Consider the following 14,440-nt stretch of genomic DNA (forward strand, 5'->3'; position numbering starts at 1 on the left):
TCCAGATCAGACTCACTAATATTCAAATGTAAATAAAAAAGGGTTGGGAAAGAAGCATCCCCAAGTCAAACCCAAATAATTTTTAGGATTAAAATCTAATGTAATCAACGTCACGGAACAGTATGTGTAGAAATTGTTGAAGAGGAATTTGAATCGCTGAAAACACAGTAAAATATTTAAAAAAAAAAAAAAAAAGATTAAAATCTATTGAGTATTTATCTGTACTACGGCACTGGGTTCTTTATCCCATCAAAAGTTAATCAAGAGTAATATGGATTGACCACTTCAAATGGTAAAAAGTGAATAATACAAATGTATTTCTCTCAAGTGCATTACTTTATCAAGTTCTGCTTTTCTCTTTTAGACATGAGGGTTAAGGTTACAGTTACATTACAGTTGGGCTACACACACAAAATGACGAGCATAACCCAAGACCAGGCATAGCAGTAGGAAAAAGTTAACCCAGAGTTAACTACAACTTGAATAATGAAAGAAAGAAACTGATTCATTTCATAGGTAAATAAGAGTTAAGCATGCTTTCATTTCTACAATTTGTAAGGAAAAGGGCTTCTCTACAAAGAAAATGAACATGCATTACCTATCTGTTAAGAAGGCACAGATGAGATTCTTCGCATGTTTAGAAATTTCTGCATCTTCAGGGAAACACAGTGAGTTTTTATGATCCATAATTTTGCTATATGTTCCCACAAGTGAATCTGCATAAAATGGAGTATCCCCTAAAATTCCAAGAGGGAAGATATCAAGTGTAAGAAAATTCAAATTAGGAACTTTTCACCTAGTAGTTAAATATATTCTTTAAATTTGTCTCAAGGATAAAAATGAATGAACGGTCTGTAGACAAGGAGTTCAAGTCAAAACACACACACACCAAGATTATATTATTTTAACCACACTATTGACCCATCAATCATTAAAAGCAAAATAACAGCAATGCTAACTCTAGTTTTTTTTTTTTTTTTTAAGGGAACAATTTACTGAAAAATTCAAGAGAAAGATTACTAAGTGGAGTCCTAGAATGCCTGAGCTGGGCCAGCCTACTGACACTACTCTCTAGAGCAGGAGCCACTAGCCACATGTAGTAACTGAAATTAAACTCATTAAAATGAAAAGTTCAGTTCATTAATCACACTAGCCACACTCAAAGTGCTCGATGTACTTAGCAGCTACTGTACTGAGCATCACAGATATAAATCATTATCATTCATCATAGCCTAGACAGTGCCACTCTAAGAGTTAGCCAGTCTATCATTTTACTTATGAGAAAGCTCGGTCCAGACATGACATATGACTTGCCTAAGATGACACATAACTAGAGTCGAAAAGGGCAAAAATTTGTTTCTCAATAAACCCATTGCTGTTAAGTCAGTTCCAACTCATAGTGACCCTTTAGGACAGAACAGAACTGCCCCACTGTGTTTCCAGGGTTGTAGTCTTTATGGAAGCAGACTGCCACATCTTTCTTCCACAGAACAGCTGGCGGGTTCAAACCACCAATCTTTCAGCTAGAAGCTAAGCACTTAACCACTGTGCCACCAGGGCTCCTTTGTTTCTCAACACTGCTGACTAATGGGTGACAAAGAGGCACTAAAGCAAGTACAAAGACAAAAAAAGTTGAAGGCAGTATTATGGCCAGTAGTCATTTAAAACCACAAAGGTTTAAAGACCCTGCTGGTATGCCTCAACTGCAAGCAGTTTCAGCACAAGCCAGGCTTCCCCAATTCAGCCAATGATTCAAAACTTCAAATGGTGTATTCAGGTAGTTAATACTGCAAATTATTGCCATTCAAATTTACTAAATTCAGTTCTGAGAGTAGAAAACAGTAGCAGGAATTTAAATGGCCTCTTCAAATGAGCCAAATTATTTACTCCAAAGTACATTATTCTCTGAATCTCTAGAAGTAGAGTCTAGGCAAATAAGAGATTATATTGTATTTTCGAAAAGTTTACAAGATAGAATCTAAGGCATCATTAGATTAGGCCAGAGGTGAGGAGAATAGACAGCAACCTGGGAACACATGATGTATATGTACAAAGAGACCCATTACAAAGGTCCAAAACAAAAGAGAACATACTATTGACATGAGAGTAAGCATAACAAGATCTACATTTACAAAAGAGCGATTGACGTTTTATGCCACACAAAAAGTTCCATGACTATTATTTAAATTTGGGATGTGCCAAAAATTTCTGGGCTTGTTTTAACCAATAAACATATTCTATTATCATACTATAGATTTATCAATTTTAGGACTATCCGGAAAATAAATTTTCCAATTTTTTAAAAAATATTTTCTCAACTAAAGTCATCCATACAACATCATTAACCTTACCATTCTTGCCTCAAAAAGTAGATTTAGCTACACCTTCTTTGCTCATTCCCAAGTCATGTAATTCAGTCACTGGCTTCTCAGCCAGAAGGTATCTTTGTGACCCTAGTTCTTGGAATAGGAAATCTTAGGAATGAAATATATGATGTAAAGAATAATTTTGAAACACCTGACCTTTCCAAATTGTGATTTGGTCAAAATAGAAGATCTTATTATTACATTTGCCTGAGTTTTCTAAAAACTGAATTACTATAAAACATATTTATCTTGGTAGTCAAATGCTCCATAAGTCTATTTATGACTCATTTCAGTGGAATTACAAACCAAATATTTATATGAGAAGTAAGCAGAAGAAATACAGTTTAAAAATTCTATTTGTTTTTGTTGTTAGTTGCCATCAAGTCAATTCCAACTCATGGCGACCCTTTATGTGCAGAGGAGAACTAGTCCATAGGGTTTTCAAGGCTGTTTCCTTTCAGAAGCAGATCATGAGGCCTGTCTTCCAAGGCACCTGTGGATGGTCCAGGGCCACCAACCTTTAGGTTAGTAGTCAAGTGCTTAACTGTTCATACCAGCGATACCGTAATTACGTAAGAGAACTAAAGAGTACTTCTTTATTACTACTGAAACAAATACTAACAGCCTTACATGTAAAGTATTACAGCGAATACTATAGATCAAGAAAATCTTTGAATGGAGGTCCAGTGCAGCTGTAAACTTGCTTCTTGTTCTAATATTTTCTTACCGTAAGAAGGTCTACTGGAGGAATATTTCCTAGCAGTATACTTTGAATTCCTTTTACATTCTACTTAATCACTGTCAAAGTATAAGGCCTGATATTAGTTTCAAATTACAATCTATCCTATCAGAAACTACTAATTGAAAGTTTCCAGAAATTCCACGTCTCCTAGAACACAGGCAATTAATTTCTTCATATTCTCAAATTCTTGACTTAGAATTAAAATGCTATGAGATGGGTTTTTACAAAATAGCAAGTTAAAATATTTACTTACCCACCAGCATCTCAAAAAGGAAAACACCTACAGACCACCAATCACATTCTCGTCCATAGTAACCATCACCCCCTTGTGACTTCAGAACCTCAGGTGATATATAATCAGGTGTTCCGACTGCTGTATCACAATGCACCATGCCTGTCTGGGTAAATAGGAGAGAGAAAGCAAAATAGATCAGTGTAAACATACACACACACCTAAGTCATTTACTATTAGACATATAGTGACTACATGTTGCTACCAAAAGAACTTCACTGCTAACATGGCTTTGGGAGGACAGGTAACAAATGTATTATGAAATACAGAAAAATGTCTGAATTATGAGATTAGGGGCAAATTCCCAACTGTAAAATCCAGCAGGCTTCATCAAAAAAAGAAGGAAAAGGTGGTAAACTCCATGGGAATTCCATATAAATCAATATATTTTCTTAATCTTATACTATGAAGTAGTTACAAGTACAAATCAGGAAGTCTAAAACAGAACAGCAGTTTAGCTTTTTGTCGCTGTTAATAGTCATTCATGTAGCTGTTTGCCTGCCTTTATTTCTCTGCAAGTATTTCACCGATGGGGCTAAGCCTTTATTTCTCTGCAAAGTATTTCACCGATGGGGCTAATACCATGAAGCAGTCTTTTCTCTTCATTTACTTACTGCACCTGACATTTTCTGCCTTTGATGTCAGCAGCCCGATCATTTGCATTTTATATGTAAAATTTCCTGGGACGTTGGTTGTTTTAATTTTGGGCCAGTGGTCTTTGTAATTTTAAAATTACTTCCTAAATTCCATAGGGATATACCATATCTGCTTAGTTATACATTTTTACTTAAAGCACATTTTTATTATATCGCAGTTAAAAAACTAATAATATGCTGCATTTTAGACAGATTCTGAACCTGAATTTCAAGGAATGATTGTCAAATGGAAAGGGTAAAATCAACGAGACAAAACTATTCCCCACGTCTCTGTGGAGGCTTGTGTGTTTACAATGGTTTAATGTAACTGTTGAGTAGAAACCAGCATTGTCATTATCTGAGACTCCTCTCTAAAGTACACAATGTGGTCTAAGGCACCTGATTCTAAGGAAATTACTAGAGAAAGGAAGGTCTGATATTTCCAAAAGAAAATGAAGCAATTAAGATTACACAGAGCCCTAGATTAGGGCCTGGATAGGGAACTTGGTTCTTTATCCTTCTTATTCTGTCAAAGAAAAACAGGGCTAATAAAGAGATGTTTAAATTAAAAGATCTTACCAGTTAGAAAATTACATCAAGTTACATATTTAGAAATATGGAGCTGTGGCATCAATATATTTGGTAAGATGTTAAAAACATCTTTATCTGTGTTTGAAGGTCCCTGAGCGGTACAAAAGGTTTGCACTTGACTACTAAAGGTTGGTGGTTTGAACCCACCCAGTGGCACCACAGACGAAAGGCATGGGAATCTGCTTCTGCAAAGATTATAGCCAAGAAAACCCTATGGAACACATGGGTTGTCACGATTTGGAACTGACTCGACAGCAACAGGTTGTATCCATGTTTCGTTTCAGTGGGCAATAAAACAATCCCTACCTGATTTTTTTTGACAAGGATAAGAACCATTATAATTAGTTGCGTGTGTGTGTGTGTGTGCGTGCTCCAAAATCAAATCACAAGAGTAGTATAGTGCTAAATAATATTCCTTCACCTCTAGCTGTGTCCAAACCTGTAGAGATTTTATAGATTAAATGCCCTTCATTTTCCTTACCTGCACAGTAAAGACACTGTTACTTCCATTTTTCATTAAAAAAAAAAAAAAACCCGTTGCCATCGAGTCGATTCCAACTCACAGCGACCCTATAGGACAAAGTAGAACTGTCTCATAGGGCTTCCAAGGAACGCCTGCTGGATTCGAACTGCCAGCCTGTTGGTTAGCAGCCATAGCTCTTAACCACTATGCCACCAGGATTTCCAAGGGTATAAAAACTATCAAAATACTACCTAAGTATTATGACCACCTTGGGAAAGGAAGTTCAATATATTTTATAAACATAATTCATGTAAATGTCTTTACCTAAGGGTAAAACTTTACCTAAAGGGTAAAACTTGTGTTAAATATGGAAAATTAATTAAAAAAAAACCTTTTCATTCCTCAAATTAGCAGAAATAACTCATTGATTTTATTTTTCCAAGTACAGAGCAATTAGAGAATAAAAGCTATTTTAGTTTAAACATAAATTAATAAATTCTGTAGAAGTAATTGAGCAAATGTATACCAGGAAATAAAAGAGTATAGAGTCTATTAGAAAATTATCTAATACTTCACTCTCACTGTTAATTTCATACTATATTATGCTATACACCACAAGAGGGAGCTATGGGTACAATCAAAAACTCCACCTCCTAAGCACTGATTAATGTATGCAGAACATACTAACGGCACTATGAAGACCAAAGAGGTAAGGGGGTGTTAAGTTTTAGTAGAGTAAACAGGGCATACAAACCAAAGACAGACAAAAATAGCTCACAGAGTATAGCACAAATTTTGGATAAGCAACAGGACATGATGGCATTATCACAGTGATTAGTCAGTAAGGATTATCAGGGAGAATTTTCTAGATGAGGTTAAATCTGAGCTGAGCTTGGAAGAAGGGACTGCTGATGACAGCAGAGAAATCAATAAAAGTGAATACTACACAAGTGGCATGAATAAATTAAGAGGTAAAGAGAAAATAAAATAAGCTTCACTAAAAAATAAAGGTCTTGGCTAGATTAGCAAAAAATGAGGTTAGCTATATAAGTATACTGGAAGGTTATGAAGACTATATAAAGAATAACATTCAGTTCACTTGCTACTGATACACATTAACATTTAGAAAATATAACATATGCAAATCACTTCCTAGATTCAATAGAAGAATACAAAAGAAATATAACATGTTCCCTGCCTATCTGGAATTATGATCTGAGAGAAAAGACAAGAAACATAAATCCTGCAACAAAAATAAATCAACATCATACTTAGCTATAAGGTTAATACTACTACCTATTAAACACAATATGAATTGTCTCGATGAGTAAAGTATCACAATAGATGATGTCCCCAAAAGATGTCCCCAAAATTATTCTATGTGGTTGATGCAAATGGGGTGGGTGGGAGGTGGAAACACAGATTTCTTACCTCACCTCTGTTTTTAAAGGAAAAATACGTGGAAATGCCGATGTACCTTAGTTTATATTTTGTATCGTACTTCTTTATCTAGGTCATTAGGCACTTGGACTAGTGTCAACTGGTAGCAAATGCTTGTCAACACTCTATAAGGGAACTAATGATTTATGTTATCCATGTTCTTGTTTCTCTTGGAGTCTCCAAAGCTACTAGTAATGTACACCAAAGCTAGCTGAATCATTACTAAAGCAAATGTTTTAATTTGTTTGTTGGTTTTTAATCTCCTTTGGGTTGTTATACAGTTTTGATGTTCTGATTTCAGGTGTTTCTTTAATTTTTGTTGCTCGGGGAAAAAAAAAAAAAAAAAAACCTTGCTATTCCTTTTTTTTTTCAACTTGCTTACTTACTTCATCCATTTTCATACACGTGCCAAAATCTGCTAATTTTAGATGTCCATGTTTATCCAAGAGCATGTTGTCAGGCTTCACATCTCTGTGTATTAAACCCATGGAGTGTATTGCATCCAGAGCAAGAACAACTTCAGCAGTATAAAATTTGGCCCATTTTTCAGGTACATCATAGTTACTCATAAGGTTTACAAGGTCTCCACCAGGCATGTACTCCATTACCATGTACAGATACCTATCATCTTGAAAGGCACAAAAGAGCTAGAAAACAAAAGGGAAAAGAAAAATTATAAAAACAAAAACACACAAACAGAACAGAAATAAAAAATCATTAATTACTAATGAAAAAGGATAATTATTTCAAAACCAAAAAGGCAAAAATTCACAAAATCTTCTATTTTAGATTTGGACATGTTTAATGGGAAACATTTATCAGACAAAACATTTATATGTGCACCTTTTCTTCCAAGTACTGTCAAAATATGTGTAAGCGAATCATTTTCCCTCTTAAAGAATACAATATAGGAAACTATTTAAATAGAAGCATTTTGAAAGAAAAAAAGAATAGGAATGAGGGACATAAAAGGTGAAAAATGACAAAATGCATAATAGTAAAAAAAAGACTTCTGAAAACAAAATATAATAAAGCTATAGCACCTAACTCATATAGAAGAGAACTGAGGAGGTGGGAGCAGCTTAGAGAAACCTAAAAGGCACCAGAGTTAACAGACACAAGAAGCGGGAAAAGCTCCATACCACTGGATGAATAATTGGTAGCCACATTTGTAATGGGGCTTTTTCCTCTCTCCTCTTCCCCATCATCTTGCTTAAGATAAGCCACAGGAATAGAAACGCATTATAAAGTTGGTTCCTACATTGAAAATCCTGTTTAACTTTGAATGACAAAAGGAACACTCTAAATAAATGGAGAGACAGTCTATGTTCATGGATCAGAAGGCTCAATATTATCAAGGCAGCAAATCTCCCCAAATTGATCAACAGATTCAATGTAATCCCCATTTAAATCCCAGCAGGTTTTTTCCAGAAATCAACAAGCTGATCTTAAAATTTATATGGAAACGGAAAGGACTAAGAAGAACCAAAACAACCCTGATACAGAACAAAGTAGAAAACAAACAAACGAAAAAAACAAATACGTTGCCCTTAATTCCAACGCATAGCAACCCTACTGGGCAGAGTAGAACTGTTCCATAGTGTTTCCAAGGAGCACCCGGTGGATTCAAACTGTCAACCTTTTATTTTGGTTAGCAGCCATAGCTCTTAACCATTACACCACCAGGGTTTCCTAGGAGGACCTCTATTTCCCAATTTCAAAACTTAACTACAAGGTTACAATAATCAAGAGTATAGGTACTGGCATAAGGACAGATGTATAGACCAATCAAAAAGAAGAATCCAGAAATAAACTTTTACATTTACAGTTAATCAATTTTTTTTTTTTTTTTAAACAAAGATGCCAAGGTAACTTATTGGGGAAAGAAAAGCCTTTTTAACACATGGTGCTTGAACACCATTTGTTCATCTAAAATAAACTTAGACCTTACCTCTATACTAAAAAATTAACTCAAAATGTATCACAGACTTAAATTTAAGAGTTAACTTATAAACTTTCAGAAAAACACAAAGGGAAAAAGTTTCATGACTCTGGGTTAGGCAAGATTTCTTAGATACAACATACCAAAAACACAATTGGTAAAATGAAAAACTGATTCCTAGGATTTAACTAAAATTAAATTTTGGGGGCTTCAAAAGACATCACAGACAAAATGAAAAGATAAGCCACTGACTGGAGGAAATATTTGCAAATAATATATCCGATAAAGAACTTGCACCTAAAATATATAAAGAAGGGGAAGTGAGCACAACCGGACCAAAGCAAAAGCAAAGAAGTTTCCTGGACACATCCAAACACTTTGAAGGACAGAGTAGCTGGGGCTGGGGCCTGGGGACCATAGTTTCAGGGGATATCTCAGTCAACTGGCATAACACAGTTTATTAAGAAAATGTTCTACATCTCACCTTGGTGAGTGGTGTCTGAGGTTTTAAGAGCTTGCAAGTAGCCATCTAAGATACATCAATTGCTCCCATCCCACTTAGTACAAAGGAGAATGAAGAAAACCAAAAACACAAGGAAAATACGAGCCCAAAGGACTAAATGACCAAATGAACCAGAGACTCCACCAGCCTGAGACCAAAAGAACTAGATGGTGCCCGGCTACTACCAATGACTGCCCTGACAGGGAACACAACAGAGAATTCTGGACAGAGCAGGAGAAAAATGTAGAACAGAACTCAAACTCATGTAAAAAGCCCAGACTTAACGGTCTGACAGAGACTGACAGAACCCCTGAAATGATGGCCCCCGGACATACTGTTAACCCAGAACTGAAATCATCCCCAAAGCCTATTCTTTAGACAAAGATTAGAATGTACTTCATAGTTCAATTAGATATATAACACCAAATGGGCAGCTCCTGTCCAAAAGGAGGATGAGAAGGCAGAAAGGAATAGGAACTGGTCAAATGGACACAGGGAACCTGGGGTGGAAACGGGAGTGTGCTGTCACATTGTGGGGATTGCGACTAATGTCACAAAACAGTATGTGTATAAATTTTTGAGTGAGAAACTAACTTGAGCTGTAAACTTCCACCTGAAGCACAACAATAAATAATAAATAAAATATATACAGAACTCCTACAACTCAATAATAAGACAAACAATCCAATTTTCAAAAAAGCAAAAGATTTTAACAGGCATTTCACCAAAGACAATAGAGGAATGGTCAATGAGTACATAACAAATTTTTCAGTATCATTAGTCATGAGGGAAATGCAGTTTAAAACTCCAATGAGATGCCACTTTACACCTACCAGAATGGCCATAATGAAAAAGACAGAAAATGTCAATTGTTGACTAGAATGTGAAGAAACTAGAACCTCACATATGCTAGTAAGAATGCAAAATGGACAGTCACTTTAGAAAAAGTGTTAAGCAATTTCTTAAAAAGTTAAACATAAACGTACCATACAATTCAGCAACACTATACTCCTACCCAAGAGAAATATGTCCACAAAAACTTGTATGCAATTGTTCAGAACAGCATTATTCATAACAGCCAAAAAATGCAAATAATTCAAATGTCCACCGACTGGTAAATGATAAACAAAAATATCCATACAATGGAATACTATTCAACAGTAAAAAGGGATAAAGTATGATACATACTACAATAAAAATGAACTTCAAAAACAGTATGCTACGAGAAAGAGGCCAGATGCACAAGACACCATATCGTATGATTCTATTTATATGAAATCTACGGAGGCAGAAAATAGATTAGTGGTCATGTGGGGCTGGGAGAAGAACGAGGAATGACTGTAAATGGGTATGAGAGATCATTCTGAGATGGTGAAAATGTTCTAAAATTGGATTGCGGTAATGGTTGCACAACTCTGCAAATCTCCAAAACATTTACTGAATTATATATTTAAAACAGGTGAACTGTATGGTATGGAAATTATACCTCAATAAAGTCATGAAAAATTTAAATGTGCATAATTTAAATTTTAAATGTCTTAAAATTTTAAGTGTAGCTACTGGAAAAGAGACATAGTTTCAATCACAGTAAAGACAATTTAAACATAGCTTATAAATAAGCCATCTAAGAATCAATTTGATCCACAAATAATTTAGCAATGTAGCTTTATTCGTAAGAGACAAAACAACCCAAATATCCATTAACAGATGAATAAACAAATTGTCACATATCCATGCATTGGAATACTACTCAGCAATAAAAAGGAATGAACGATCAATATACCTTACATCATGGATAAATCTCAAACAACTTTGCTGAGTGAAAGAAGCCATATGGGATGGGAGCTAAGTAAGACTATACATTGTAGAAGAAAAAAAATCAATGAATTTAAAGGCATAACAATAAAAACTATACAAAACAAAGCATGGAAGAAAAATAGACTGGGGGTCAGGGGAAGAAGAGTGACCAGTAACCTGTAGGACAACATTAAGCAGATAATATATGTGTAACTGTAATCCAAGAAAGGGGCTGGGAGTGACAGCGAAGGAGGTGAGACAGAAAAAATACCTGAAGAAATAATTGCCATAAAATTTCCCAATTTGATGAAATCTATAAATCTATGGTTCTAAGAAGTTCAATTACCACAAAACCAGTTAAAAAGAGCTAATTGAAAAACATTGTGGTATTAGTGGCAAGGACAGACAACTGAATGGAAAACTCTAAAATAGACTCATGAGCATACGGGCAATTGAACGATAGCAAAGATGGCAATGTAGATAAGGACGAACTACCCAATCAAGCAAGGTGTGCACAGGTGCTCTTGTGCTTACGTACTAACCTGTAGTGCACAATTTCACCTGATTTTTACCACATCAAAGATATGGTGAAACCCACATGAAATTGTGCACTACATATTAGCAAGTAAGCATAAGCTTACTGGGTAATCCACCCCGACTGTAAACCAATGGGGAATGGAAGTTTTTTTTATATATGGAAATCCACTGGATATCCACATGGAAATGAATAAAACTTAATCTTCATGCAGGGTTGCAGAGCTGATTAATTTAATTGCTACCAATGTTATACCACTGTAAAAAGCTGAATTGTCGAAAAACAAAACAAAAAACTGAATCCTTGTATCACACCTGTAAAAAATTTCAATTCTGGTTTCATCATAGGCACAAAATTACAAAAATCAAGAATATAACAGAATTTATCTTCATGTTTTCTCAAATGAACACAAAAAGCATTAAACATAAAAGTATGATTAAACTGTACTGCATCAGAATTACAAATTTGCATTCATTGAAACATACCATTAAGGGAGTCAAAAATGCAAGCCACACATGGGGTGTCAGTGCTCCAAAGAGTAAGGAGGAGTGTTTATTCACGAGGATGGTTGCCATGGCCTATCAAGGCCAACCAGGGTGAGGAGAACATCCACGCAGAGGGACAGCCTGGTATGGAACGTCAAAGGCCAAAAGGGATAAGAAGAGGATAAATATCCAAGAATGGGTAATTGGAGCCCAAGTTGAAAAAGGAAGGGTACATATAGAGGAAGCGGATTGAGCAGCAAAGATGGAAGATTGGTTACCCACAGTTGGAGAAGAAAATCACAAATACAAAAAAAGGGGAAACCTAGAATGAACCTTGTGGAGTAAGACTGAAATTGGAAGCACTGGAGTGAACGCATGGCTTTCAATATGTATAGTAGATACAGAAAAAAAAATCTGTAAATGTGTCTTATGTGTATGTATCAATCCACTGAGAAGGTCTGGGACTAATGACACAATAGCCATGAGCACACTAACACCAAGACCTTGGCTTCTAAATACTATTTTTAACCAAAAGGAACCAGGGCTTCTTACAGAAATGGCTGAATCTAAAACAAAGGCAAGGTAAGTAAAAGATAACCTTAGAACATTCTGTTATGCCAGAATGCTCAAAGAATGATGGCAACAAGTTGAAAAGTCATAGAAGCCAACTTGAATGAGTTCCCACTGACCAAATCATGGGCAATTTGAGCATTCACATAAATAATGATAATAATAAATCATACCCACTGTATAAAATAGGAAAGCATGAGTTGATTGATAGAGAGGTAGAAAAGGAAGGAAGAGAGAGAGGGAAAAAGAAGGGGGAGGGAAGGAAGAAAAAATTTAATGAGGAACAGGATATTTACATAGTTTCAAGATACCTCCCCACAAAATTACAACAGGGTAGAAGAGGAACTTCCTGCCTTGACAAGTGATCAGCGTGAACATTATCAGTAACGTCACACATTATAATCAAGCACCACCTAAGAGAATTCAATGAGTACAACACAGCCTCTCTCGCTTCTAAAACAGTCCTAACAGGTATGTATAACTTAAATCTAATCATTAAGAAACATGTGACAAACTCAATTGAAGGATAAACCACAAAAAACGTGAAATAACTAGCGTGCAATCTCCAAAAACGTTATGGTCATGAAAGTCAAGAGAAGACCAGAAACAATTCAAAACTAAAAGAGACTAAAGAGATATGACAAATGCAATGTGACTTGGAAGTAGATCCTCCTGATATAAGACACTATTAGGAAACTGGTGAAACTTGAATGGGGTCTGAGGATTAATCAGTAATTATGGTTATAAAGGAGACTGTCCTTGTATATAGGAAATACACACTGCAATATTGGAGAGTGATGGGAACACCAGGTCAACAGCGTAAATGGGTCTGTAGTTTGTTGTTAGGTGCCATCGAGTCAGCTTCAACTCATAGCAATGCTATGCACAACAGAACGAAACACTGATTGTTCCTGTGCCATCCTCACAATCATTATGCTTGAGCCACCGTTGCAGCCACTGTATCAATCCATCTCACTGAGGGTCTTCCTCTTTTTCGATGACCCTCTACTTTACGAAGCATAATGTCTTTCTCCAGGGGCTGTTCCCTCCTGATAACATGCCCAAAGCTTGTTAGACGTAGTCTCACCATACTTGCTGCTAAGGAATATTCTGGCCATACTTTTTCCGAAACAGATTTGTTTGGTCTTTTGGTAATCCATGGTATATTCAATATTCTTCACCAACACCATAATTCCAAGACATCGATTCTTCTTCCGTCTTCCTCATTCACTGTCCAGCGTTTGCATGCATATGAGGCGAATGAAAACACCATGGCTTAGGTCAGGCGCACCTTAGTCTTCAAAGTGACATCTTTGCTTTTTAACACTTTAAAGAGGTCTTTTGCAGCAGATTTGCCCAGTGCAATGTGTCAGTTGATTTCTTGACTACTGCTTCCATGGGTGTTGATTGTGGATCCAAGTACAATGAAATCCTTGACAACATCAATCTTTTCTCCATTTATGATGATGTTGCTTATTGGTCCAGTTGTGAAGATTTTTGTTTTCTTTATGTTAAGGTGTAATCTATGCCGAAAGCTGTGGTCTTTGATCTTCATCGGTAAGTGCTTCGGGTCCTCTTCACTTTCAGCAAGCAAGGTTGTCATCTGCATAACACAGGTTGTTAATGAGTTTTCCTCTAATTCTGACATCCCATTCTTCTTTATATAGTCCAGCTTCTCAGATTATTTGCTCAGCATAAAGACTGAATAAGTATGGTGAGAGGATACAACTCTGATGCACACATTTCCTAACTTTAAACCACATGGTATTCCCTTGTTTTGTTCAAACGACTGCCTCTTATTCTATGTACAGGTTCCTCATAAGCACAATTAAGTGTTCTGGAATTCCCATTCTTCGCAATGTTATCCATACTTTGTTATGATCCACACAGTTGAATGCCTTTGCATAGTCAATAAAACACAGGTAAATATTTTTCTGGTATTCTTTGGTATCTAACTCAACTGTATCCAACAACATTCCATATAAAAGAGAAAACACATATAGTCATGGAAAGTATAAACTGACTTAAGAAGTAAATGAAAATCTGAATAGTCGACAACCACACAAGAAATTAAAAAGAT

The 14,440-nt window shown here is 35.8% G+C and overlaps 1 protein-coding gene across 1 annotated transcript in view; it reads right to left on the reverse strand.

The window, feature by feature from the left end:
- Positions 1-14,440, reverse strand: part of ROCK2 (Rho associated coiled-coil containing protein kinase 2) — a 162,016-nt gene that overhangs the window by 45,167 nt on the left and 102,409 nt on the right. The window contains exons 5-7 of the mRNA XM_064295034.1: positions 6,916-7,176; positions 3,362-3,506; positions 599-737 (exon numbers count right to left, since the gene is read on the reverse strand). Of these exons, the coding sequence (XP_064151104.1) occupies positions 599-737; positions 3,362-3,506; positions 6,916-7,176 (545 nt within the window). The remainder of the gene's footprint in view (positions 1-598; positions 738-3,361; positions 3,507-6,915; positions 7,177-14,440) is intronic.

The sequence above is a fragment of the Loxodonta africana genome, chromosome 12, assembly GCF_030014295.1.
Source record: "Loxodonta africana isolate mLoxAfr1 chromosome 12, mLoxAfr1.hap2, whole genome shotgun sequence".
Taxonomy (NCBI): Eukaryota; Metazoa; Chordata; class Mammalia; order Proboscidea; family Elephantidae; genus Loxodonta; species Loxodonta africana.